This window comes from Staurois parvus, unplaced genomic scaffold (genome assembly GCF_062004578.1).
Source record: "Staurois parvus isolate SC_StPar_1 unplaced genomic scaffold, SC_StPar_1.0 ptg000147l, whole genome shotgun sequence".
Classification (NCBI taxonomy): domain Eukaryota; kingdom Metazoa; phylum Chordata; class Amphibia; order Anura; family Ranidae; genus Staurois; species Staurois parvus.
Window position 1 is genome coordinate 91,087 of NW_028317943.1, and position 25,687 is coordinate 116,773.

The 25,687-nt window shown below is 39.7% G+C and overlaps 1 protein-coding gene across 1 annotated transcript in view; it reads left to right on the forward strand.

The window, feature by feature from the left end:
• The window catches only part of LOC149464701 (uncharacterized), a 106,568-nt gene that overhangs the window by 17,799 nt on the left and 63,082 nt on the right, over nucleotides 1–25,687 (forward strand). The window contains exons 4-8 of the mRNA XM_089674195.1: nucleotides 132–254; nucleotides 10,553–10,666; nucleotides 10,751–10,914; nucleotides 14,521–15,163; nucleotides 20,537–20,679. Coding sequence (XP_089530321.1) covers nucleotides 132–254; nucleotides 10,553–10,666; nucleotides 10,751–10,914; nucleotides 14,521–15,163; nucleotides 20,537–20,679 — 1,187 coding nt within the window. The remainder of the gene's footprint in view (nucleotides 1–131; nucleotides 255–10,552; nucleotides 10,667–10,750; nucleotides 10,915–14,520; nucleotides 15,164–20,536; nucleotides 20,680–25,687) is intronic.

Sequence of the window (25,687 nt, forward strand, 5' to 3'; positions counted from 1 at the left end):
GGAAATCGTGTTGTATAACATTTAATTGACTTATATAGACAAACCACATAAATAGATCAACATGTTTTTTGGTATACTTAAAGGATGAGAGAACTGGCTATAATCTTGCATGTATCTTCTACATTCTCCAGTCAGGCAAGACGTGCGATAATGTTAAAGATGAAAGTACCAGCACTGCAATCCACTTGAAAAATGATCGGACCAATTCTTTTTATATACCTGGGAAAGGAATGGTCATGACTTATATATTTGAGGTAATATGTTCTCTTGAAATGTATAATCCTCAACAATCTTTGGCCTTTTTTTGTGTCCACTACAATAAAAATAAATGAAAAATAAAAACAGTGTTGTTAAATTAAATGGAAATGGTGTATCAGTACATAAAATATTCACAACCCAATTCCAAAAAAGTTTGGAAGCTGTGTAAAATCTACAGAACCACAGAATGCAATGATTTGCAAACCTCATAAACCCATATTTTATTCACAATAGAAAAAATGAAAACATATCAAATGTTTAACCTGAGAAAATATACCATTTTAAGAAAAAAAGAAGGGAATTTTGAAATTGGTGGCAGGAACATGTCTGAAAAAAGTTGGGACAGAGCAACAAAAAGCTGGTAAAGTAAGTGGTACTAACAAGGAAGAGCTGGAAGAATATTATGCAACTAATTAGGTTAATTGGCAGCAGGTCAGTAACATGATTGGGTAAGAAAGAACATAGAAAGTCAGAGGGATAGGTTTACTAAAACTGGAGAGTGCAAAATCTTTTTTGTCAAACCTTAATTGAACAAGCTGAAATTAGAAGCTGATTGGCTACTATGCACAGCTGCACCAGATTTAGCTCTATCCAGTTTTAGTAAATCAACCCCAGAGTGTCTTAGGAGTAAAGACGTGCAGAAGTTCACCAATCTGTTGAAAGCTGCATCCAGAAATTTTTAAACAATTTTAGTAAAATGTTCCTCAACATTAAATTGCAAAGACTTGAAATATATCATCATCTATAGTACATAATATCAAAAGATTCTGAGAATCTGAAGAAATTTCTCTGTGCAAGGGACAAGGCTTAAGTGCAATATTGGATGCCCATAATCTTCAGGCCCTAAAATGACACATCAATAAAAACAGGCATGATTCTGTGATGGACATCACTGCTTAGGCTCAGGAATTTGGTAAAGCTCTATCATGCAAATAAGAAGCCATATTTGAACATGTTACCGAAATGGCCAAAGCCCTTTAACCACTTGGATTTACCCCCTTCCTGACCAGGTGGTATTTGATCACCTGTGCACTTTTTATTTTTCGCGCTATAAACAAAAAAAGACTGAAAATTTTGAAGAAAAACAATATATTTTACTTTCGGCTATATAAAAGATATATAGTAAACTCAGAGTTAGTCATAAATTTAAGCCAAAATGTATTCTGTTACATGTTTTTGGCAAAAAAATCCCAATAAGTGTAAATTGATTGCTTTGTATGAAAGTTATAGCGTCTACAAACTATGGTATAGATCAGCAATGGGCAAACTACGGCCCGCGGGCCGTATACGGCCCGGCGGACCTTTTAATCCGGCCCGCGGAGCTAGGCTCCCGCTAGGCTCCTCTCACAGTCCGCCCTGAAGACCGGTGTAGCATGAAAATCTGTCTCCTATGAGGATCTGTCCCCCTCGACGTATCTGCACATGTGCCGGAGATCGCCGATCGGCTGCTAATGCCTGAAACTGGCACATGCGCAGATACGTTGAGGGGAACAGATCCTCATAGGAGACAGATTTTCATGCTACACCGGAACGGCGCGGGAACACGGCGAGAGGAACGCGCGGAGCAAAGGTAAGTGAATTGACACAGGGGGGACTTGGGGACTTAATATGGGGGATTAATTAATATGGGGAATGAATTACTATAGGGGGGGATGAATTACTATATGGGGGATGAATTACTATGTGGGATGAATTACTATGGGGGATGAATTACTATGGGGGATGAATTACTATATGGGGGATGAATTACTATGGGGGATGAATTACTATATGGGGGATGAATTACTATGGGGGATGAATTACTATGGGGGATGAATTACTTTATGGGGGATGAATTACTATATGGGGGATGAATTACTATATGGGGGATGAATTACTATGGGGGATGAATTACTATATGGGGGATGAATTACTATGGGGGATGAATTACTATATGGGGGATGAATTACTATATGGGGGATGAATTACTATGGGGGATGAATTACTATATGGGGGATGAATTACTATGGGGGATGAATTACTATATGGGGGATGAATTACTATATGGGGGATGAATTACTATGGGGGATGAATTACTATATGGGGGATGAATTACTATGGGGGATGAATTACTATATGGGGGATGAATTACTATGGGGGATGAATTACTATGAGGGATGAATTACTATATGGGGGATGAATTACTATATGGGGGATGAATTACTATGGGGGATGAATTACTATGGGGGATGAATTACTATAGGGGGGATGAATTACTATATGGGGGATGAATTACTATGGGGGATGAATTACTATATGGGGGATGAATTACTATGGGGGATGAATTACTATGGGGGATGAATTACTATATGGGGGATGAATTACTATGGGGGATGAATTACTATGGGGGATGAATTACTATATGGGGGATGAATTACTATGGGGGATTAATTACTATTGGGGATGAATTACTATATGGGGGATGAATTACTATATGGGGGATTAATTACTATGCTTACTATGGGGGAATATTACTATACTTACTATGGATGACACATACACATCATTCATCTACTCTTGGTCCGGCCCCCGGGTCCAATATATGAACCCATTGCGGCCCTCAAGTCAAAAAGTTTGCCCACCCCTGGTATAGATACTGCAATTTACTCCATTTTTTGCTATACAGCACTGCACTAGTTTAACTGACAATTGCGTGGTCATGCAATACTGTACATAAATTAAATTTATGTCCTTTTTTCAAACAAGTAGAGCTTTCTTTTGGTGGTATTTGATCACCTGTGCACTTTTTAAACAAAAAAAGAACAAAAATTTTGAAAAAAAAGATATTTTCTCATTTCTGTCATAAAAAAATCCAATAAACTAAAATTTCATCACAAATTTAGGTCAAAATGTATTCTGCTACATGTTTTTGGTAAAAAAAAATCCCAATAAGTGTATGTTGATTGCTTTGTGTGAAAGTTATAGCATCTACAAACTATGGTATAGATAATGGAATTTACACAGCTTTTACTTTCTGACTGCCTATCACATTTCTTGAGGTGCTAAAATACCCGGACAGTACAAACATCCTCAAATGACCCCTTTTCAGAAAGTAGGCACCCTAAGTTATCTGCTGAGAGGCATATTCAGTCCATGGAAGATTTATTTTTTTCCCACAAGTTTTGACAAAAACATTTTTTTTCTTTACATAAAGTTGTCATTTAAATTATATATTGCTCACACAAGCCATGGTTATATGTGGAAATACACCCCAAAATACTTTCTTCTACTTCTACCGAGTATGGGGATACCACATGTGTGAGACTTTTTGGGAGCCTAGCTACATACAGGAGTCTGAAATCCAATGACCACTTTTAAAGCCTGAAGGTGCATAACTTCCTCATTTCACTTCCTCACTACCTATCACAGTTTCGGAGGCTCTGAAATGCCAGGATAGCATCAAACCCCCCCCAAATGACCCCTTTTTGGAAAGTAGACACCCCAAGGAATTTAAAAAGAGGCATGGGGAGTATTTTGCAGATCTCATTCTCTCTCACAAGGTTTTGAAGTATAAAAAAAAAGAAAAGAAAAAATATGTTTTTGTTTTCTTTCTTCATTTTCCAAAAACTTGTGACAAGAAATGAGATCTGCAAAATATTCACCATACTTCTTATCAAATTCTTTGGGGTGTCTACTTTTCAAAAAGGGATCATTTTGGGGGGGGGGGGTAGGTGCTATCCTGGCATTTCAGGGCCTCCAAAACTGTGATAGGTAGTCAGGAAGTGTAATGAGGAAATAAAGCCCTTTAAAAGCGAGAAGGTGCTTATTGGATTTTGGGGTCCTGTACTTGGCTAGACTGCCAAAACGTCTCTCACATGTGGTACCCCCATACACGGGAGAAGTAGCAGAATGTATTTTAGGGAGTAATTCCACATATACCCATGGCATGTGTGAGCAATAAATCATTTTAGTGACAATTTTGTGTAAAAAAAAACAAAACATTTTTTTGTAATTTCCCAAATACTTGAGGTAAAATTTTACTATTGACTCAACATGCCTCTCATAAAATAGTTTGGGGTGTCTACTTTCCAAAAAGGGGTCGGTTTGGGGGGTGGGGGCATTTTATGCCCATCATTAGAAGTTTATGCCACACATCACTCACTCTTCTAAACACCTGAAGACCAAGCCTTTTCTGACACTTTGTTTACATGAACAAAATCAGTATTTTTTGCTAGGAAATTACATAGAACCCCCATACATTATATATTTTTTTTAAAGCAGATACCTTTTTTTTTTAAGTTATTTTGATTTTTTTTATTATTTTTACACTGCCCCTTTAATTTTTTTTTTCACTTTTAATGCTATCACAGAGGATGCAAATATCCCCTATAACTTCAATGGGCATTGTCATATATTCTTTTTTTAAGAAATCTGGGGTCTATCAGACTCTAGATATCTCCTCTGCCCTTACATTTTCTAATCTCACCAAGATCGGTGTGATCAGATGCTTTCCCAAATTACAAATGGCACTGTTTATATCCTGCAAACCTGAAGTGATGAAATGCTCATAGCTTCCGATTTCTAAGACTATAGAGATGATTGGCACCATTCCAATTCCAAACAGCTCTATGGTCAGCTGGCAGAAACACCGGCTGCATTCTTAGGTTCCCCCGATGGCACAGGACTGCCCGAGAAGGCCGTGGAAGGCAGTGAGGGAGGGGGGGCATCTTCTCCCACTGCTTGTAAAAGCAATCCTGCAGCTAATCAGTTAATTATTATAAAATATATATACCAAAGCATAGGGGCCATCCACCCACTGGCCACCCCAGGCCCCCATGCTTCGGCATATATGCTCTTTTTTTAACTGTGGATAACAAATTTCATCCAACAGCACTGCACACACCTACTTATGTATATTCTGAGAGCAAGACCCTGTTTCTGTCAGAATAAACAAGTCAGTGCTGTAGCTGAATGGCATTCCTGCAAAGAAAACAGCAATGATTAACAATAAAACAGTAACAATAAAACAGCAAAATTGTAACCGTAGAACAGTAACAACAACAAAAAAACACTATAACAATTTTTGGTTTTTAAAATATTTACTTTTTTGGGGGATTTGTACCTTTTATTTTTTTATGCTTTTTTTTACTTTTTTTTTTTTTAAACATTAACTTTTTAAAACAGATTGTAGGGTCTCTCGAAATGCAATGGCAAGTTTCCTGACTATCTAACATCTTTGGAGACCCTGTGTACATATGTGCCCTGAACTGTGCCGTGCAGCACCCTATACTAATACTCCACTAGTGTGTGGTAGCGACAGAAGCAGTCCTTGAGGCAGAGACCAGGTTGGCCAGGAAAGGAGGGACAAAAAAAGTGGGTGTCATGCCTAATTCCATGCCTGCTACAGACACAACATCATTTTTGGGGTGTCCTTTGGGTTGGGATACCAGGAATGGCATTGGGAAAATGCCTCTCATGTAGCCGGCTAATTGCATCTATTTTGGGGGTTTGGGTCACAGCACCTTCTGGATACGAAAGGGCCATGATGATCTCTTCCTGGAATTTTAGGAAGGATTCACTTTATCCGAGTGCTTTGTAAAGCACAAAAGCATTATATAGAGCCAATTGAAATAAACAGACACTTTTTTTGTACCAGCATCTGGCTTTTCGGGAAACTAAGTACAGCTTCATCATCTGGTCGTTGAAGTCCACCCCTCCCATGTTAAGGTTATAGTCATGGACACAAAGGGACTTCTCAACAACACCAGCTGCTGTGGCAATTTGGTTGGTCATGTCTGCGTGAATAAAAGACAGAACAAAAACATCCCATTTGTCCTTCCACTTCACTGCAAGCAATTCCTGATTTTGCAAGCAGGCTTTTCCCCCCTTTCCAAGATGGGTATTTGCAAGCCGTTAGGGGAAGCCCCAGTGATTAGGTCGCACGGTGCCACATGCGCCAATTCCAAGATTGTACAAATGTCTAAATAGTGGCACACTTGAATAAAAATTGTCCACGTATAAGTGGTACCCCATATGGAAAAAGGATGACACCAAGTCCCAAACTATCTTGCCACTGCTCCCCATGTAGTCTGGGCATCCGGGGGGCTCTACGTGACTATATTTTCCCTCGTAAATCCAAAACTCATATGTATAGTCTGTTGCCCTCTCACAGGTCTTATACATCTTGTCCCATATCTGACACACTTGCTGGGGAGAAATAGTTTGAATGCAAGGCGGCCAGAAAAATTAATGAGGGACTCATCAATGCAGATGTTTTGCTGGGGAGTATAGAGATCTGCAAATTTTTGGGTAAGGTGATTTACAAGGGGCCGAATTTTGTGGTGCCGAATTCAGGGTCACTCCCTGGGAGAGTGTGTTATCATTGAAATGAATAAAATACTCTCATATCTATGCCTGACCATGGCAGCAGAGAACATGGATCTATGATGAATCGGGTCTGTGGACCAATACAACTGCAATTCATTTTTTTTTAGTAATGTCCATTTTGAGGGTTAAGCCCAAAAAAACCTTTAAATTCAGAAACCATAATGGGTTTTCATGCGAATGGTCTGGCAAGGTTTGAATATGGGTTGGCGGCGATAAACTGTTGTTCATATAAATTGCTTTGATCCACAATCAATGCATACAGATCTTCCATGAAAAACAGCTCCAAAAAAATCAAGGGGAGTATTTAAATTTGCTGTTTCCACCTGAATTCCGGGCTGGGCTGCCAATTGGGATGTTTACAGACGTTTACAGAGTGTTGTTAAAAGAAGAGGAAATGCTGCACTGTGGTAAACATTGACCTGTCCCAACTTTTTTAAACATGTTGCTATCATCAATATCAAAATTATCTTATTTTTTCTGTTTTGATATGTTTTCTATTTTGAATAAAATATGGGTTTATGAGATTTTCAAATCATTGCATTCTGTTTTTATGTAGATTTTACACAGCTTCTCAACTTTTTTGAAATTGGAGTTGTTTTTAGTATTGCATTTAACTGTATCCCACAGCAACCACAGCATGGTGAACAAACAAATATGACTTGAGCGAACTAAAATCTAAGTGCTTCTTAAGTGACTGTACTTTGGAAATCATCATTGCTCATTGTTGATCCAAACTACATAAGCTAAATAAACTGACTGAATATTATTATATAATAATGCACTTAAGGTATTATTTAATAAGGTAGAGCAAAGTGTAATGACTGTATGAAAAGTGCAGTAACCCATATCAACCAGTCAGTTTTTAGCTTACCATAGTCAGATTAGAAAAAACATTTACTGTGACTGGTTGCCATTAAACTTTAAACTCCCTATTTATTATGTTAGTATTATTTGCTATGAAAAATAGGGATGAGTTTAAAGTTTGGTCCAAACACAAATTTGGCCCAAACCTTGGCTGTTCGGGCATTGGACGAACGCCAAAACGCTCACCCATTTGGTGGAGCTAAACATGGAGCTAAACATCCTGTATAATAGCAGTATTACTACTGCTGCTATACATGACAGCTTCCTACTATCAATGGTTGTTAAGGACACCAGTGGGTGCAAGCACTGCCGAGACCTTAGCAACCAGTGATGTCAATGGCTCCATCCACTTATATGGCTGAGAATCCCCAGCCATGTAAGTAATTGACCTCTGAGAGTTACCCTTTACTCATTCACATGAGGGGAGCCAGTATATGTTAAAGGGGCTTTCCAGTCTCTAGTGGGCCCCCACCCACAAAGCCCCACAAGCACTGGGCCAGGTTTGTAGGGAAGACGCCCTTGCCCTCATCAACACAGGGACAAAATGCTTTGCCAATGGGCACACGCTACCCACCCCCCTGTCCCTTCCTGTATAAATAGAGGGAACCCCATGTCTTTTTTTGTGTGGGTGTCCTCCATTTACATACTAAACCAGACCATCATCTTGGAAAAGGATCTAGTATAGATGAATGGAATCCCCAGTCATTTGTTTACAAACAGAATGAAGCTTCTGAGAGCTGTCATTTTGCCTGCAATTTAACAATTTCTGCTCTAGAGCATTTTTTTCAAACAAATATGTAAAAAAAACAGCATTTTTGACCATAAAATTGATTAAAACCCACAGGACATTATATATTTTCTGAATGCAGAGGCCTTATAGAATAAAAAAAATAATAGTTACATTTTTTTATGTTGCACGATATTTGCGCAATTGTTTATCAAACACCTGTTTTTATAAAAAAATATAATAACATGAATTTTAGTGCACACAAACACAAAATAATACCCAGTTGTTGGTAAAATATAAAAGATGGGGTTGTGTCAGGTAAATAGTTACCAAACATGCCAAGTCTTAAAATTGCATGCACCCATGATATTGCAAAAAAACAAGGGTGCCCAAAAATCTCCATAGGTAACAATTTAAAAACCTTTACAACTCATCCATTTAGAGTAAACCAGGAGTTATGGTGCTAGAATTATTGCTCTTCAGGTTCACAATGATACCATACATGTATAGTGCATGGTTTACACACAAGTGCATACTCTGTGCCGCACTTGCATTTGTGGGTGTGTACAGGATTGAGAAACAAATGTTTGTTTTGTGCAGTCACCGCCTGCTCCGGGGGTTGGTGATACCACGGCGCCCGCACTGCGAAAAATGGACAACTGCTACACAGACACTGGATCACTTTCACTTTACAGTCAGGAGCCAGCTGAAAAGAACAGGCACATGTTGATGGCTGATACTATATTTACATCCAAAGAGCTGAAACAGTTAAACACGCTGTGCCTGCATCCCCTGCTGCATACTGTGGTTCCTTCCATTGATCTCTACATCGCTCTGTGTCCTGTAGTGATGTAGAGGCCAGTGGAAGGAACCACAAATTGCAACGGGGAACCAGGCAACCAATGTACCTGGAAGTAGATCATACGTAAAGAGGCCATTGCTGTGGAACAGAAGCAAGATTGCAGGAACCCTCTTCTCTTTTAGCACATTTTTTTGATATATCAGGGCTCGTTCACACTTGACTAATTTCTAACTCTTGCCAAACGCCCCTATAGCATTTGACAGGTGTTAGACTGGCGTCAGGGAAGCGTTTTTAATGCTCCCCAAACGCCCTATGAGTATTTTTGAGGTGTTTGATAGGCCTTTGCTAAATGTTAAAACTTCACCACAAACGCCTACAATGAAGTTTAATGGTATTAACGCTCCACAAATGCCTCGCAACTGCCCCACAAACGCCTGCCAGGCGTTTGAGGAGCATCACCATAGACTTGAATGGGAGGCTTCAATTCCTCCTGACTTGACATGAGGCATCAATTTTGCCACGACACAAAGCTAATGTTTCAGTATGAACAGCACTGTGCATGTGTAGAATTTTCCTAGGTGTTTGAGGAGCGTTAAAAATGCTTCCCAAACGCCTGCTAACAAAACTAATGTGAACTTAGCCTTAAAGACAACACAAGGGTCAGTATAACAGCCATGCAAGTAGCATTTTTACAAAGTGTAAGCAACACATTTCACTCATAATAGGTTTAATTTAAAGAGAAATTCTCAAACATTTTGTGAAAAGCTGTTCCATCATTTTGCTTTGTTTGAAAGAAAAAAATGGTTGAATAAGATTTTTAGCTCATGGCTTCAGCAAACATATCCATTAGACACAATGTATTTTGATTAAAAACTGAATTCTTCACCAGCCACTTCTTTTGACTGAAGGAAACAATTGACATCTGCTTTGAGGAGATTTTCAGCATTCATTGCGTGGATGTTGCTGAAGCTCACTTTCAGAAAATGAAACACCATGCATAAGGAGCCTGAAAATATGTAAATTACAGGTCATTTTTATCCTAACTGGTGTACTTAAAATCTGAACTCAAAGTAAACAGCTAAATACATAGGTACTGTACATATTTGTGAATTATCTTACCTGCTAAAAAATGTGTGATAATGTTTAAACAGTATACAGTAGTCTACTCTGGCCCAGTTAAGAAGTACAGCTTGCCACCACAGAACAGTATCACATCGATGGCGTCTTTCCTTACCTGTCCTGCAGGCATGTGCCATAGTCTGTTAGTTTGACAGCACTCTGTAAAACAATAGCAGTGTGGCTGGACAGGAGTGCCAACCCAAACCTTTCTTCCAACTACAAGAACCTAAAATAAACACATAATTCAAGTAGTTGCACCAGCTTTATTTGTAAATGTGTTTAATGACTTAAGTCAATTCAGTGGATTAAATTGTATCTCTTGAAGTTTCCTTTTGAAGGGAATAAAAATTATTTGATACACTTTTACAGGAAAGAATGAATGTCTGCAAATATTATTATTTGATACACTTTTACAGGAAAGAATGAATGTCTGCAAATATTATGACAGCGATTCTGGTGCTTGGCTTATCTTACCATTACTTTGGGAATTGAACTTGGACTTTGTCTTGCAACGTGTGCAGCAAGTGAAGGTACCTTTCTGAATAAGTTATGTTGAATCGATATAGGCATACCATACATATTTCACCGTGGCTATTCTATTCCTATTTTATCAGGAAGCCCTTCCTGTCATCACCGACTATAAGGAAATCTTAGCTGCTTTGAGACTGTGTAATTATGATCCAGATGAAGTCATCTCAATGTTTTACGCTATGTTTGGTGATAGCCTTGGAAACACCATAAATGGGCAGCAAAACTTTGATCCAGTTATTCTTCAAAGGTTGGTCTAATCAAATCAATGTTACATACGGGAGATTCCCAGTATTTTTTCCTTAAAATAGTATCTTACTTTCTCTTAAACAGCCTGTCTTACACTAGACACACTTCCATATGTTACTTTTCACTAATGTATGTATGTAGACATGGGGTATCTGTGATTTAGAAAAATGTTTCATGTACACTGGATATAATGCCTAAATGTGACAAAATAGTTAGTAGTCTTCTTTCCTAGATGTGTTGACGTCTGCTCTCTCAAGACTCAGGGCAGACCCCACTTTATATGTGCAAGTGGGAAACGGAGCTGGGAGTTACATTCTCACCTGCTCACTTACAAAAAATACGCAAACTCAGACTATAACACAGTGGTATAGAACTGCTGCCTGTTTAGCTAGAATTTTCCTGGGAGCATCTACAAATTAATTGCTGGAGGGGATGTGTGCAAGAAGGCTCATTCTCCATCTCTGGTAATGTCCTAAAATTAAAAATTTTGGGAAAGAAAGTTTGCCCTGGATACAAAGAACTACCTTCAAGCCTGTTAAACATACCCCACTCTGCTACTTTTTCCATGACATACCTTTGTTTAATAAATCATACAGGAATGGTGTTACCCCTCATCTACTGAAGGCAGCCAAGAGTCTTATTTCAAGGGTTTGGAAAAAAGAGAGGTGTCATACTATTCTAGACTGAAATGTGGAAGTGAATATGACAGTGGAGGTAAAATGTTGGGTACTTACCTCACAAGATGAGTATGGTCTGGTTGAATGTACTATTCCAATGACATCATCAACAATGATTAGCCCTCTGCTCATGAATTTACAAATGGTTGGTGCCTATAAGTCCCCTAAGCGGGGGACAGGTGTGAATCTCAAGTGCTCTGTGAAATGGTTTTGTGTGAGGCACATGGAAGCTGTAGGTGACAGCCATCTTGTCAGGTCTCAGCTATTTTGTTTTCATGAGCCCAGTGATCTTACCCCCTCCCTCCTCCTGCAATATATGGAATGCATAGCCTTAACGTTTAACACACTGCAAAAGAACCTGTTATCTCAACTTAGGGACAGCAAACACCAACACACAGGCCTTGGTCAGAGCTGTAAACAGCTAATTGAGGCCTGGCAGAATGCCTGTTTCTACAGCCCATAAAACACTCTTCAGATTAACACTTCTCTCGGACATATCATAAAACAATGACAAAATCCATCTGTTCTGTCACACATGATGCGTTGGGCAAATAAAGCACTAGGAACACATAGCGTGCCATAAAATGTCTACACAGAAAGCAGCCAGCTGTGGAAGACCTCTCTGAGACCTCTGCCCAACTCACAACTTAACAAAATTCATACACATTTTATAAAATCCAACAGGACCAAGACACATAAATATTAAGTATATATTTTGATGGGGAATATCATACTGAACAAATCAAGGTCATACATGACTAAGTTAGAATATACGAAAGGGGAGAAAGCAGTCTCCTCCCTCCTGGCTGCCAGACCCATCCAAAATACTCAGGAGTTTGTTATCCCTGGACACGAAATATAATGCTGAACAATAATCTACCCGTACCAGTTTCCAGAATGCAACCTGTACATAGTGGAAGATATTAATATCATTATAAAACTGGGTGTAAGGGAGGGCTGTCATGAGTCATAACCGTCATTCAGTCATAAACGTGGTGACCTCCCAGCCACCACCCCTTAAACCTGGTAATTGGTCAGACACCCATTTGATATAACAGAAAAAGGAAATGAACCCTCTGAGAGCTCTCGTTTTAACATCAATCAAGGAACACCTAACTGGACTTGAGAGAGCTACTGGTACGTTTTTGTTAGTACAACTGGACTCTAACACCAAGGACTTTGCAAGTATTCTTAATTTTCAACTCGTATTTAATTCTCTGTTACTTTGTGGTTTCTTTTTTCTTTGTAACACCTTTTTTCTGTAAATTTTTTTTGCACCATTTTGACCTTTTCATTATTTACTCTATTTTGGAAAGGCTTTTAATGCAAACTAAAGAATCCCTGTCTCTTGAAGAGTGCTACTGTATTACAAATGTCTGCACATACCTGTGTGTGGTGACAGTGCATGTTGCATATGTTTATTCTAAAATCATACTTGCTATTGATAAGATTATGAGTTTCCTCCTTCTCAGTCAAAAGGTGGTGGTGGTATCTTAAACAGTTAATTGCTTAATTAACTTAACTCAGTGACAATCGCTTTCAGGCTGCGGCACCTAGATTGTGGTCCCGGGAGTTGGAAAATCTTTGTGTAGGGTGCAGCTGAGAGTGGCATTGTTATGCAAGTGACAGCGTGGTGTGAGATTGACCTGTCCTTTGTCACAAGTTGGTGGGAAGGGCAGGGGTCAGGTACAATGTTCATCACACTGTGACTATCTGAATGAAGTAATCCCATATGCCCTCACAACCCAAGGACACTGGTATACTTGAGAGATAGTGATAAACAGACACGCTCATTGTGAACTCTAATATATACCTGATTTATGTGCTCAGCATCTGGTACTCGGTTATGCAACCTAAATATGGCTACCAATCAATCTGATGCCTGTTTCTTCCTCTTCTTATTCTTTTTTTTAATTCTTTTTTTCCTTTTTCAATACTTATTTTCTTTCGTGTCTTTTTTGTGAAACATGATGATGTATCAATGAGCTCTTCATTGATTCTTACATAGATGACTTAAAGTATTGCTAAACCCAGGACCCTGCATTCACTATATCTGATTTCCCACAGTACACACAACATGGAAGTGCAATTATTTTAGAAAATATAAACTGCTAAATACCATTTCTCATCAGCAGTTACAGCAGTCTTGTGACTTCTATCAGTGTCCAGCAGAGCACATATTAAAGCTTATAGGAGGATGCAGGATCCCTGACCTCTGTCTGGAAAATGCTTATTGGCCCTGTGCTGAACACATGCACTCTCCCAAGAAAAAAAAAACCTCTCTAGCAATACACACCAAACTGAGCATGTGCAGAGTGACTCCACACGATATGTCTTATCGAGAGATAAGAGGGGCACACTGGAAGAAAGGGAGGATCATAGAAGTCAGGATCAAACAGCCTTTTTACACAACAAAGAGGATCAACCCCTTAGGTTCCACAGTCAGTATAACAAGCATGCTTTACTGCATATACAGACTGATTTTACTGTTGTGGGTTTAGTAACACTTTAAGTCACTTACCTTATCTAAACAGATACTGATCCATTTTCCAGAGCCATTTTCCAGCTATGGATGTTTGTAATAAGCCAGTGGGAGTCTGCTCTGTAACGTTTCTTACATTGCCAGAATGAGCTCTTCTTATAATGTGTTTTTAATTTACAGCGTTAATTAACATAATTTCTCCAAATGAAAATGTTCATTAAGGTTAAGACAAAAGAGTTCCTTTATTATGCAGTTACTTTGATAAGGGTTCTCTCCCTAGGAATAGCCAAAAGTCAACTTTAAATTTATTATTTGCACATTTTACACTGTAATGTCTTGTATCAAGACGCTATACCTTTTATGGACTGTATTTTGGCATTTATTTACTAATTTAGGTATTTTAGTAATAGTGAAGGATCTTTTTTTAATTTACTGTTTTCTCTTATAGAGATATGTCTAAAAAGGAAAACCAAATACAACATCTAGCAAAGACCTTGCAAGAAAAAGAAAAAGTACTGGAAAATTTGCACTCAAAGTGCCGATATTTAGAAGAAGAAAATCGTCTTCTAAATCAACGGACAGAAAGCTTGAATGACAAAGTGGCAAAATTACAAGATGAACATGAAAAATATCTAAAAGAAATAACTGACATCAGGAGCCAAAATGTTCAAATAACAAATTCCATGAAAAATAATTTACCTCTAAGAAAAGACTTACTGCCAAAAATGTTAGGTGAAGTCCGTCAGCTTTATATGGCAAATGACCAGTTAAGAGTCCTTACTGCAGGCAGTCTGTCAGAGGTGAGCCTACTTATAGAGCATCTGAAGAACACGGTAGTGAGCATGCCTAGCTCCACCAAAGAGATTGAAGAGATCCGTGCTCTCTACCAGAGAGAGTCCTTAGAAAGAAAGTTACTATACAATCAGCTTCAAGAGCTCAGAGGAAACATCCGTGTATTCTGCAGATGCAGACTGGATGAAGGAAAGGGAGAACACTTAGAATTTCCAACAGAAGAAGAAATTATAGTAAATCAAAATGGAAATAAGAAGAGGTTCAGATTTGATCAGGTCTTTCTACCACAATGCACTCAGGTACAATATAGTCAGTAACATAAAATACAACATTGAAAAAAATAGTTTACAGCGGTATTTTTAAAACAAGCAGAAGAGGGTGCCACCATCTAAGTGTAAATTAGTTATTAAAAAGCAATTATAAAAAACAAGATTGCATTCCAGCTTGATAGCAATCCTGATCCCCACACCAGCAGCTTCCCGGTGCAGCTCTGCATATACCATCTGCCTCCCTGTCGATCTCTGCAGCCACCCCACAGAGGGTTCCATCTTGAATTCACGATATGCTGACTTTCTTTTTTTTATGCAGTGAGCGCAATCTTGTTTTATTATAATTGCTTCTTAATAAATGGTTTATACTTAGATGGTGCATTAGGTGACTCAGGACCTGGTTTAGGGGAGCAACAACCATCTCCAATAGTGTCTGTTATTGAAGTTTAAGCCTTTTTGCACCCAACTCATAAGCTCCTACTAATACCAAGTGGTCCATCAGCGCCATGTTTTTTTTAATATTCATTAAAGTGGAATCTTTGCCTTTCAGATTCCAGATGTCATAGATTGCAAAATCCAACAATGTTTATGTCTGCCTGTTGTTAGCTACATAGACAGTTTCCTTTATATCAGTTTCCAAAAATCCACTCTGGTGACTCCAAACATAGCCTTGCCAGTAAAAAAAAGAATCACAGTAAAAAATATTATCCTTATCTTGTATGTATTATTTTTATAGTTTAAAAAGTGAACATTTTTGCCTATTAGCTTTTTGGCTGCTTTCAAATTACAACTAATAACATCCATTGTGATATTACAAGGTTGGGGGAATTGCAGGAGTAGTAAAGAGAGTGCTGACATAGGTGAGGATGAGAGCAATCTTCTTACGGAACTAGTAAAAGGATATCTAAGCCCAAGAACAAAAATGTAATAATATATAGAAGCTTAGCTTACCAGTACTTAGACAAAGTTACATTATTTGTTTTCTTTTTTCATGTTAGAACATACAAGTATGGAAAATATCTATTGATCTTGTCAGAAATGCAGTGTCTCTTTCACTTCCTGTGAGAGCAACTGAAAGTACAATGTTATCTTCCTTCTGTAAACTACTTATCCACTACCCTCCATGTAATAGAGATGAAGAGAGGAAGATATGTTTGTAGTCCTACCTGGGTGGCAACCATAGCTCCCTTTCCTTCCCTTCTTGTTCTTTTATTCACAAGCAGTTGTTGTTTTTCTAAAATTGGATTTGGGGTTAAGCTATAATTAATAGCTCAGTTATAAAGTCTTTTTTGAAGTCTTTAAACAAAACCGTGTTATTTCGTTATCATTTGTCCATTAAGGAACACAGGATTATAGTAAGTCTGAGATATATAGGTCACACTGCCAACTTCATGAGGTCTCCACATAACTCCACCACCAACCATCATGTTTCAGTTTTTTGTTAGGGTCCTAGAAAGTTGCACTTTCTTGTGAAAAACTCTATTTTTTTGTGATTTGTTCTCTACTATCAAGATTTTTTTACACTGTGGATATTTCTTAGGTAACTTCAAGCAGCACCTCACTTAACCTTCAGAAGCTAGTCTCTTCACAGCAGCTCTCCAGATCAATGTATATTCATGAACTGAAGATTGTGGGACTAGTTTTGAATATGACCTCAAGGCACTGGACTCTTGGTGCTTTCCAGACTATAGTGTGTTGTATTAGCTGCAAGGCACTCTCAGGATCCAGTGTTGTTGCAGTTTCTGGTGTGATCCAATCTCTGGAGACACACTATGAGCATAGACTATTCAGAAAGGTAACCTTCAGGCACTGTCGTGCTTTCCAGAGCTGTGGGTACTGTGACATTAGCCACAAAGCATTTTCTCTAAATCCAGAGGTGGCACATGTGTGACCAGTCTCTGAAGACTCGTTTTGTGAATAAGCCTATGGACAAGGCGAAAATCAACTTGGTATATCATCTTTGGCCAGTGAACTCTGCATTCTGGCAGTTTTCAGACCTTGTTTACTGTAATGGCTTCCACAGAGCATTTTTTATCTAAGTTCAGAGCAGTGGCACAGCCACTGGTGTGAGCTAGTCTCTATTGTCCCACTTTGTGAGTAGAGTATGTTTCCTCAGTATACCTTTGGAAACAACCACACCTTACCTATCTGGTAATTTAAGAGATTAGCCTGGTTTGTGATTTTCACTTACTGAACTCTGCATTCTAGCAGTTTCTTGACCTCTGTGTAATGTGTTAGCTAACTATAGGATACCCTTCCAGACTGGAGTTGTGGCACAACCTCTTCTGCGACCCATGTGTTTCCTGACTCATTTATTGGCTGAGGCCATCTGCTCTGAACCACTATGGCATTTACATGACTGTATCAACACTCTGCTGTATTGTCCAGCGTAATTTACCTGAGATGTGACTTTTGAGCACTAGGCTTTCTTTGTGTCACTTCACAAAATCTGGTGTACTGTGTCAGCCTCAATACACTTTTTGGTCCAGAGCTGCAGCACAACTCAGTCTCTAAAAACCATGAACTGAAGCACTGGAAGCTGGAAGTTGCCCCAGTTGTTCAGTTTTTTATTTTTCTTGTCATCACAAGTTGGCAAGCTGATAGTTAAGGCTAAAGGTACTCAGTACTGACATCATCTATTAGGGGGAGTGTTGCACACACGTGTTCTTTCTCCTGCCTTTTCACCCTAGAAAAAGCACTGTACTGTTTCAGCTCCTGCTTTAATGATACCTTGAGGCTCATCAAGAGGCTCATCTAGTGGTTGTACCCACGACGATTGATGGATATACTTGGGTACAATCAGCCTGTCCATACATGGATCAAAATTCAGACGGTCCCTGGTGAACCAGCCGCATTTCGATCCATATATGGTTGGCTTTATCAGACTCTCCCCCATTCACAGATTGTGTTACAAGCAGTGTAATCAATGAAGGAGATTTTATCAACAGAGGAAGAGGAAAGAGGTTGCTTGGTTGTCTTCATCAGACTATCTGTACAGCTGTTCTGCCTGAAGACCCAATGCTTTTATCTATCGCAGTGCTGTAAGTTCAGAGACAGAAAGAAGACAGGCATCCTTGCAGAGAAGATTTCTCCAGGATCCAGCTGTCTGCACAACATGAGGCATCCTTCATTACAGATAAGTGATGTGACTAAAGCTGTAGAATTTTTTTTTTAAGCTAAACTTCAGATTTAACAAACAAAACACTAAAGAGATTAATGGTGTTCTTACCTTTAAGGATTTCACTGACTTTCACTTGGCTTCTATTCTAAGGTGTCAGTTTGACCTGTCTGTTCCTTATTGGCGGTGACTTCATGCACCCATGTCAAAATGGATTAACACTCTAAAAAGAAACAATTCCATCTCAAGGTTGACTCATAACCTGCAGCTTTTAGAACAAATGTCTAGAGCATTGGAGTTGATTCACTAAGGGCAAATATGCTTTTCATCCAAGGAAGTTTTCACACTGCAAGGGAATTTTCACTTAGGTTAGTGAATGTGGTGAAAATTCACCTTGCAAAGAATATCAAATCACATGCCAGAAAACGCAAAATAACAGAAATTTGCTTGCAAATGATTGGACAATGGAAGTTAGCTGAGCTTCACCTCATTCAGTAAGCTAAGGGAAAATCACCTTGCAAAGTGAGCAGCCTATTTGCCTTTAGAAAATTGACCCTATTGCTCTTTAGGTGCAATGGCCTACAAGCAACTAAGTTTGTCTCTCACATGGGCTTAATGTCTGTTTGGCTTTGGCCTGGAATGCTGAGAATACAATTTACTCACCTTTCAATAATATATGCCTTTTTATTTCTGTCTTAGAACAGGTCAAGCCATATACCTCTGGTGGTCAGAGGGTACAACTTCCTCAGTGCAGAAGGTCTGTAGATGAGGTAGAAGAACCCAACTCCTCATCTGCTTCTACTGTGGTACCTCATAGACATTTACGGTCCTTATCACATTGAGGCCACAAATCTCATCTGCTCAGCCCTCTGTATAAAAGTACACCCCCACTTTTTAGTGTGCAAGGCTGTCTGTTTTTCTGCTGGATCATTCTTTGTATCTCAACAGTTTTGGATGGTCAAATTTTACATTCTAACTATATTATAAAATTTAGATCAAACATCTTTCCCTATCTACCTCCTTGGTCATTCCTGCACCTGATAGTGTTTTTTCAGAACTAACTGCATATTTTTCTGTAACCTGATATATGGGATTTCTACTCTATTAGAAATATTTTCTTGAGTGCATTATTCCACATATTCCCTACTCTTGTCTGCTATGGAGTTCCTTCCTATACTTGGATTGTACTCCTTACCATGCTTGACCCTCTTCAAGCTCTATCTCTCTCTGTAGGAATTTTGTGCCTTCCTTCATAGGAAGTCCATTGGGGTTTCCCTGAGGAAGAGCAGTCTTTAAAGGCGTTGGACACTTGAGTACTATATCTGTGACATATTAGATGAACATGCTGGCATATGTGGTGTCACACACAGATATACAATACTATTGTTGCAAACAATATATGATATGTAATTCTGACCTGTATATGCTTTTTCTACTGCATAGTTTTTAACATGATAATAATAAAGCTTTATTATGTTATACATTAGTTGTTTGATAAATAGTGCCCATAAAGTCCCTTTCAACCAATGTTCTTTTTTTGTAATTTTAGGATGCTGACTCCCTAGATAGTTTGAGGTTACACTATTACAATTTTTCCTTTGCAGGACAAAATGTTGTCATACTTTTTGTTGATCAGACAGGTTTTATTGTAGCTATAATGTCCCTGCGTCAAATTTTGAGTGAGAAGCACTGGGATTCCTAGTCATTCTGCTTGCTCTTCCTAATTGACTTTTTTCTCAGAGAGTTCTCATCCAGCTCTGTCTTCGTTGAAGATTACTATGCCATCCAGGACACAATAGTTCTGTGGGAGGGATTCCCTCATCAACATGGACTGTGGTTGCATGAAAGAAAATAGCATCATCTATGGCTGCCTTTACTATTGTCCAGTGTCCCTCATTGAAAGACAAAGAAAATAATACAGTACATATTTGTATACATACTATAAAATCTATTTCTTAAAGACCATTGAGGAACATAGGTATGTCCCTCAATGTACTGGCTGTGTGTGCTGCCTTCTCAAAGACATGACGGTTGAAAGCAGATTTATACCTGTAGGCGGCAGTATATCCCTCATGTCCATAACTTACTACAGTCCTGAGTGCCTCAATAGATTTTATGGTATGTACAAAATCCTTATTTTTTTACCCTCTTATACTTTGCATTATGATAAGCACGAACATGTATATGTTGAGAATTGCTATTGCTGTGTGTGTGTTTTATTTTTTTAATTTATATCTTTTTTTCCAACTTTTATTTTGTTCTACTTTATGAACCATATACTGCAGGAAGATGTTTTTGAAGGAACTTTACCAATTATTAAGTCATGTGTGGATGGCTTCAATATTTGCATATTGGCTTATGGTCAGACAGGCTCAGGAAAGACCTATACTATGATGGGGAATGAGCAAAAACCAGGCGTCAACATCAGGTAAGTCATCTACTTTCATGGATGGATTTCAGTTCTGTAAGGTCCTGAGCTCATCCCTAGCTACAGTGTGTTAATGTAATTTGTTTACCTGTTTAACCACTATTTAATTGCTAAACATAATTTACAATGAGACATACAGTTTGTTATTAGCTGGGAAGCATTCCCTGCACACTGGGTGAATTTCAAACTAGACAGTAGTAGTAGACTAGTAGACTAGTAGTAGTCTAGTAGACTAGACTTCATAGGCTGCAGAAATGATGGCACGATTGGCAGACTCAAAATTTCAGTGAGGTTGCGTTTCATTCTTTGAAAATATGATATTCTGATCTGTCGTGAAGGTGTTTAAAAACGTTTAAGCATAGGTCAAACATGCTACAACAAATAGAACAGTGATGCACATAAATAACAGTAGACTGAATATATCCTGAATACATCACCTCTGGCTAAATTTGATATACTTTATAATACGAAGAATTAATAATAGATTGGCTGCACAGGGAAATAAAAATTTGCAGGTACCAGGCTGGCCACTACAATTGATTAGAAGGAGTGTTTTTATTTAGTAAAATTGTCTTTTATAAACCAAAATGAAGTTTTATTATAGCTGCATCAAAACATATTTTCCATTTTTTTCTTTTTCTTTTTAAAGGGAAGTGCGAGAATTAAAAAAAAAACAAAAAAAAAACAAACATAGTCCACAGATCCCTCAGTTCTTGAGTCAGCTCTGAGAACAGAGCAGAGATTGAAAGTCACTGCTCTGTGTACTGCCCCTCCAGGGCTCACTGGAGTGGGTGAGAGTGGCTGGCCCGGCTTTCTGCACCATGCTGAGGGGCTGAACCAGCTGCTGGTCAGGCATCTGGGCAGATCCCGACATTATTCTCGGGATCTCGGCAGAGCATGGACTGCCTCTGTGATATCAGCTGACAGCAAACATTAGCCCGGTGTCCAGTAAATCTGGGTCACAGGAGTGCAGAACTAATTGAGCTCTTGTGACCCACAATAGAAGTATGTGGGTCATACTTTATCTTTAGGTATTACTTGATATATTTTGACCAGATTCTCAAACACAAAAATACCAGCTTGGCTGAATCTGTTATTGCCATTCTGTGATGTGATTTAGCTTGGCAATTTAAAAACAAAATATGTGAACAACTTTATATCTGCAGGTCTGCACACTAAACTGTATAGCTCTCTTGGGAATCCTAAGGTATCTATCATCTCAGTCTGTCTGCATCATTAGTTGCAGTCAGATTTTCATGAAGTGTTTTGCCACAGATGTATGGAAAAATATGTACATAATTTATACATATGTAACAGCAGATTGGAGTGGAAGAGTTTAATTACCTGCTACACTTTAGGACAACAAACTTTTGTTAGTTAGAAAGATAACAGATGAACAAAACAAGTGTGTTGGGAGTTTACTGAGCAATTACTTGTTAAAAGATAAAGGATATACAGAATAAATTCTCATCCAGTATAATGAAAGATCTATTAGATAGTTCTCCTTTTGAAAACAATGTAGTGTAAGTAATGTTTTCCCATTGATCTTTTTTTGTCATGGTTAAATACATTTTAGGACAAAAAAGTATCATGTACAATTATTTCATCCTTTGTGGTACATTGGTAGCCCATTCATAATGAATAGATTACCTTACAAAATGCACATTGCACATTAACACGTAATGAACATGTGTGTGCAACAGAACGCTTATTTCACACCTAAGCAGTTTGCGTTTGATTTGTTTCTGCAGTGCTTTTTGCAGTGCATTTTGTATTTTTTGCACATGCGTTTTTGCCACATTTTATGTGTTTTGCTTTTTTTTCCACCTTGTTGCTTGGCAGATTAAAACGTAAAATGTATAAAAAATGCATAAGAAATGCACTACATGCTTTTCTGCAGTGTCTCCATTGAAGTCTATGGAACCAAATATGCAACATTTTGCATTTAAAAGCATCCCTGGTTGTCATGGAGCTGGTTCTCCCCCCCCATCCTCCAGGCTTGCTGTCTGCCACCCCCCACCCCTCAGCAGCCCCTCACCCCGCTGTCGCCGGCAGTCTGGCCCCCTGCTGAGGGAGCATCCTGCTTCCCTGGCTGAACAGAAAGTCGCCCCCCTGCTGTGGGAATCCACAAACAGGCCCCCTCCTGTCACCCCTCCTCCCTGCCCCCTCCTGCACGTCTTCCCAGGCTCCGTGCCCGACAGGGACAAAGGCTGTGTTCCCTGGGCGGGTCCAGAGACGTGGGGGACGGGGCCTGTTACCACGGCAACAGCAACGCACCCCTCTCTGTACTTAAGGCAGAGCAGGGCAACCGGCCGGTTGTTCTCCTGTGTGCTGTGTCTGAGAAAGGACTGGGCTGCGGCCAGCTTCTCAGGACTACCTACCCCCAGCTCTCCTCTCCTCTCCCTGGCTGACCTGACTGCCAGTCTGCTGCTGGATCTCTCCCCTGTGTGGGGATAACTCTCTGCTGCTGGCGAGTCCCTGGATTGCTACCCTGTGTACTGCCCTCTGTTGTGTGCCCGGACTTACCCATTGCCTGCCAGCCTGCCCTCTGCTTTGTGCCGGACTTACCCATTTCCTGCCAGCCTGCCCTCTGCTGTGTGCCTGGACTTACCCATTGCCTGCCAGCCTGCCCTCTGCTGTGTGCCCGGACTTACCCATTGCCTGCCAGCCTGCCCTCTGCTGTGTTCCTGGACTTACCCATTGCCTGCCTGAACTGCCCTCTGCTGTGTGCCCAGACCTACCCATTGCCTGCCTGAACTGCCCTCTGCTGTGTGCCCAGACTTACCCATTGCCTGCCTGAACTGCCCTCTGCTGTGTACCCGGACTTACCCATTGCCTGCCTGAACTGCCCCCTGTTGTGTTGCCTGTGTAGACTGCAACCCTCCGTGTCTGGCTCCCCGCATCCAGCAAGTGGACTAACCCCGTGCTGACCAAAAGACTGAGCCCAATTCTCCCCAGGAACCCGAAGTCCCACGAAACCGCCACGCCCCGTTTTACTGAACCCTGTGGACTACCAGCCCCCTGTTGTTCCATATTGCCTTCCAAAGAACTTTACTGTGTTGCTGTGTCTTGTGTGGATCTGTAGACTAACGGATCTATTGTCTGTACTCCAATACATGCCCGCACGTCGGGTTCCGTGCAATCTGTCTTCATGTGCTCTCTCCCTGCGCTCTCGGTTCTCGTGACACTGACCCTTTCCAAAAAACACACCAGGTGAAAACACAAAGATGTGAACCTGTCCCATAGGAAATCATGTTAAATGGTCTGATGTGCATTTCTGCAAAATGCAGCAAAAAACGTATAGGTGTAAACCTAGACTTAAAGCGGATTTTCACCCTCCCCCATATTTTTTTTTAAAACCCTGCTTACCTGGTGGTGTGTTCAGCACATTTCAGCTACTTACTCACCCAGTGAATCCAATATTGTCCAGCTGAGATCCTCTTTTCTTCTGGCAGCACTTGGTCCCGCGCTACCACGTTTTGTTGTGATGTCATCGATAGGCTGCCGGCTATGCTGGGTTTAGCCAGGTCGCCTCCGGATGATGCACCAATAGGTCTGCCCCTTCCTCCTTTCCTAAATGGAAGTTTATGCCTCTTGGGATATGTGACATGCATATTCCAGGAGTAAAAAGCAGTACAGTGCACGTTATTGGCTTAGGCGAATGACATGGGGGGGGGGGGGGGTTTGGACCACACAATTTAGTTTTAAAAAAAGTAAATAAAGAAAAAAAAGCTCTCTATTCATGTAGAGGACCAGAGGAGGACTGGAGCAGAAGCATAAAGTTTTGAAGGGTGAAGATCTGCTTTCTGTATGACTAGGCCCTTAGAGATTGGGATGATTGCTATTAAATTGTATCAAATTCTAAACCTAAGAACAAAAAAATGCAATATACCAGTCCCTACATGTGGTGACTACATTAATTTTCTTACCTCAGAAATTTTTCTATAGTATACAGTACTTCATGCCCTAGGATGACAATGCACATTGACTATACCATATCTATGAAGGAGCAGCAATGACACCCTAGGACAAAAAGTGTCTTAGGACTCCACAACAGTGGAAGCTGGGAACAATTCTAACTGATAAAAATCAGCAGAGGAAAAGAGAGAAAGGAGAGACCACTGCCAGCTCACTAGGTTTCTGGCCAGATGAACAGGTATTTGTAACAAAATGCTATCAATGGTACTGTATATATAACAGGCCAAAATGGTACAAACAGGACTTTATTGTTAGGGTTTACATACACTTAAACATTTCTGCTGAAACAGGCTTTTATATGGCAGATATTTTGCACCATGCTAGTAATTATTTTGTAACAAGTGATTTTCCAGATTTCCATTATTCAGAAACTACAAACATTGCCATTGAAATGAATGGCACCTGAACAAGCGAATGCATGTTTTCAAATTTTTACAGGGCTTTTTTAAATCACAGGCAGAATCAATTTGAAATGCCCTAGTGTGAATGGAGCCTTAAAGTGGTTGTTAACCTCAGACCATGAAAAAAGAACAAAGCATATCTCACTATAGTGTGTACTAACTTAAATCCAAAGCACTGAGTCTGGTTCCTCTCAGATCTTCCCTCATAACTCACTCCTAATAGATTAATCTGACACCTCAGCCTAAAGGGAGATGGCCTGTCTCCCCCTCCAACACACATCAGTTGACTCATACCCTCAACTCTATGTTTCTCTGAGCCTGTCAGGGTGTCACTTTCCTCCAGTCAGCTCTCAGATTACACTGATCTCTGTGCTCTAGCTGTGCAGTGTGTGAAGTCAGAGCTCCACCTCCTGCTTTCTGCTGCTGAGAGATGCTATGTAAAATGTGTGTTTTTGGAGGCTGTTGAAGATAGAGGGCTGCAGATAAACAAGTACAGCTTATGGAGGAGGATTTGTGATGTGTATCACCTGAGGTTAGTCACTTCACTGTGGGTATGTCAGGGTTTGCAACCACTTTAATTCTAAATATATACTTTCCCTTTTAGGAAAACAATCTCTAATTGGTGGTTG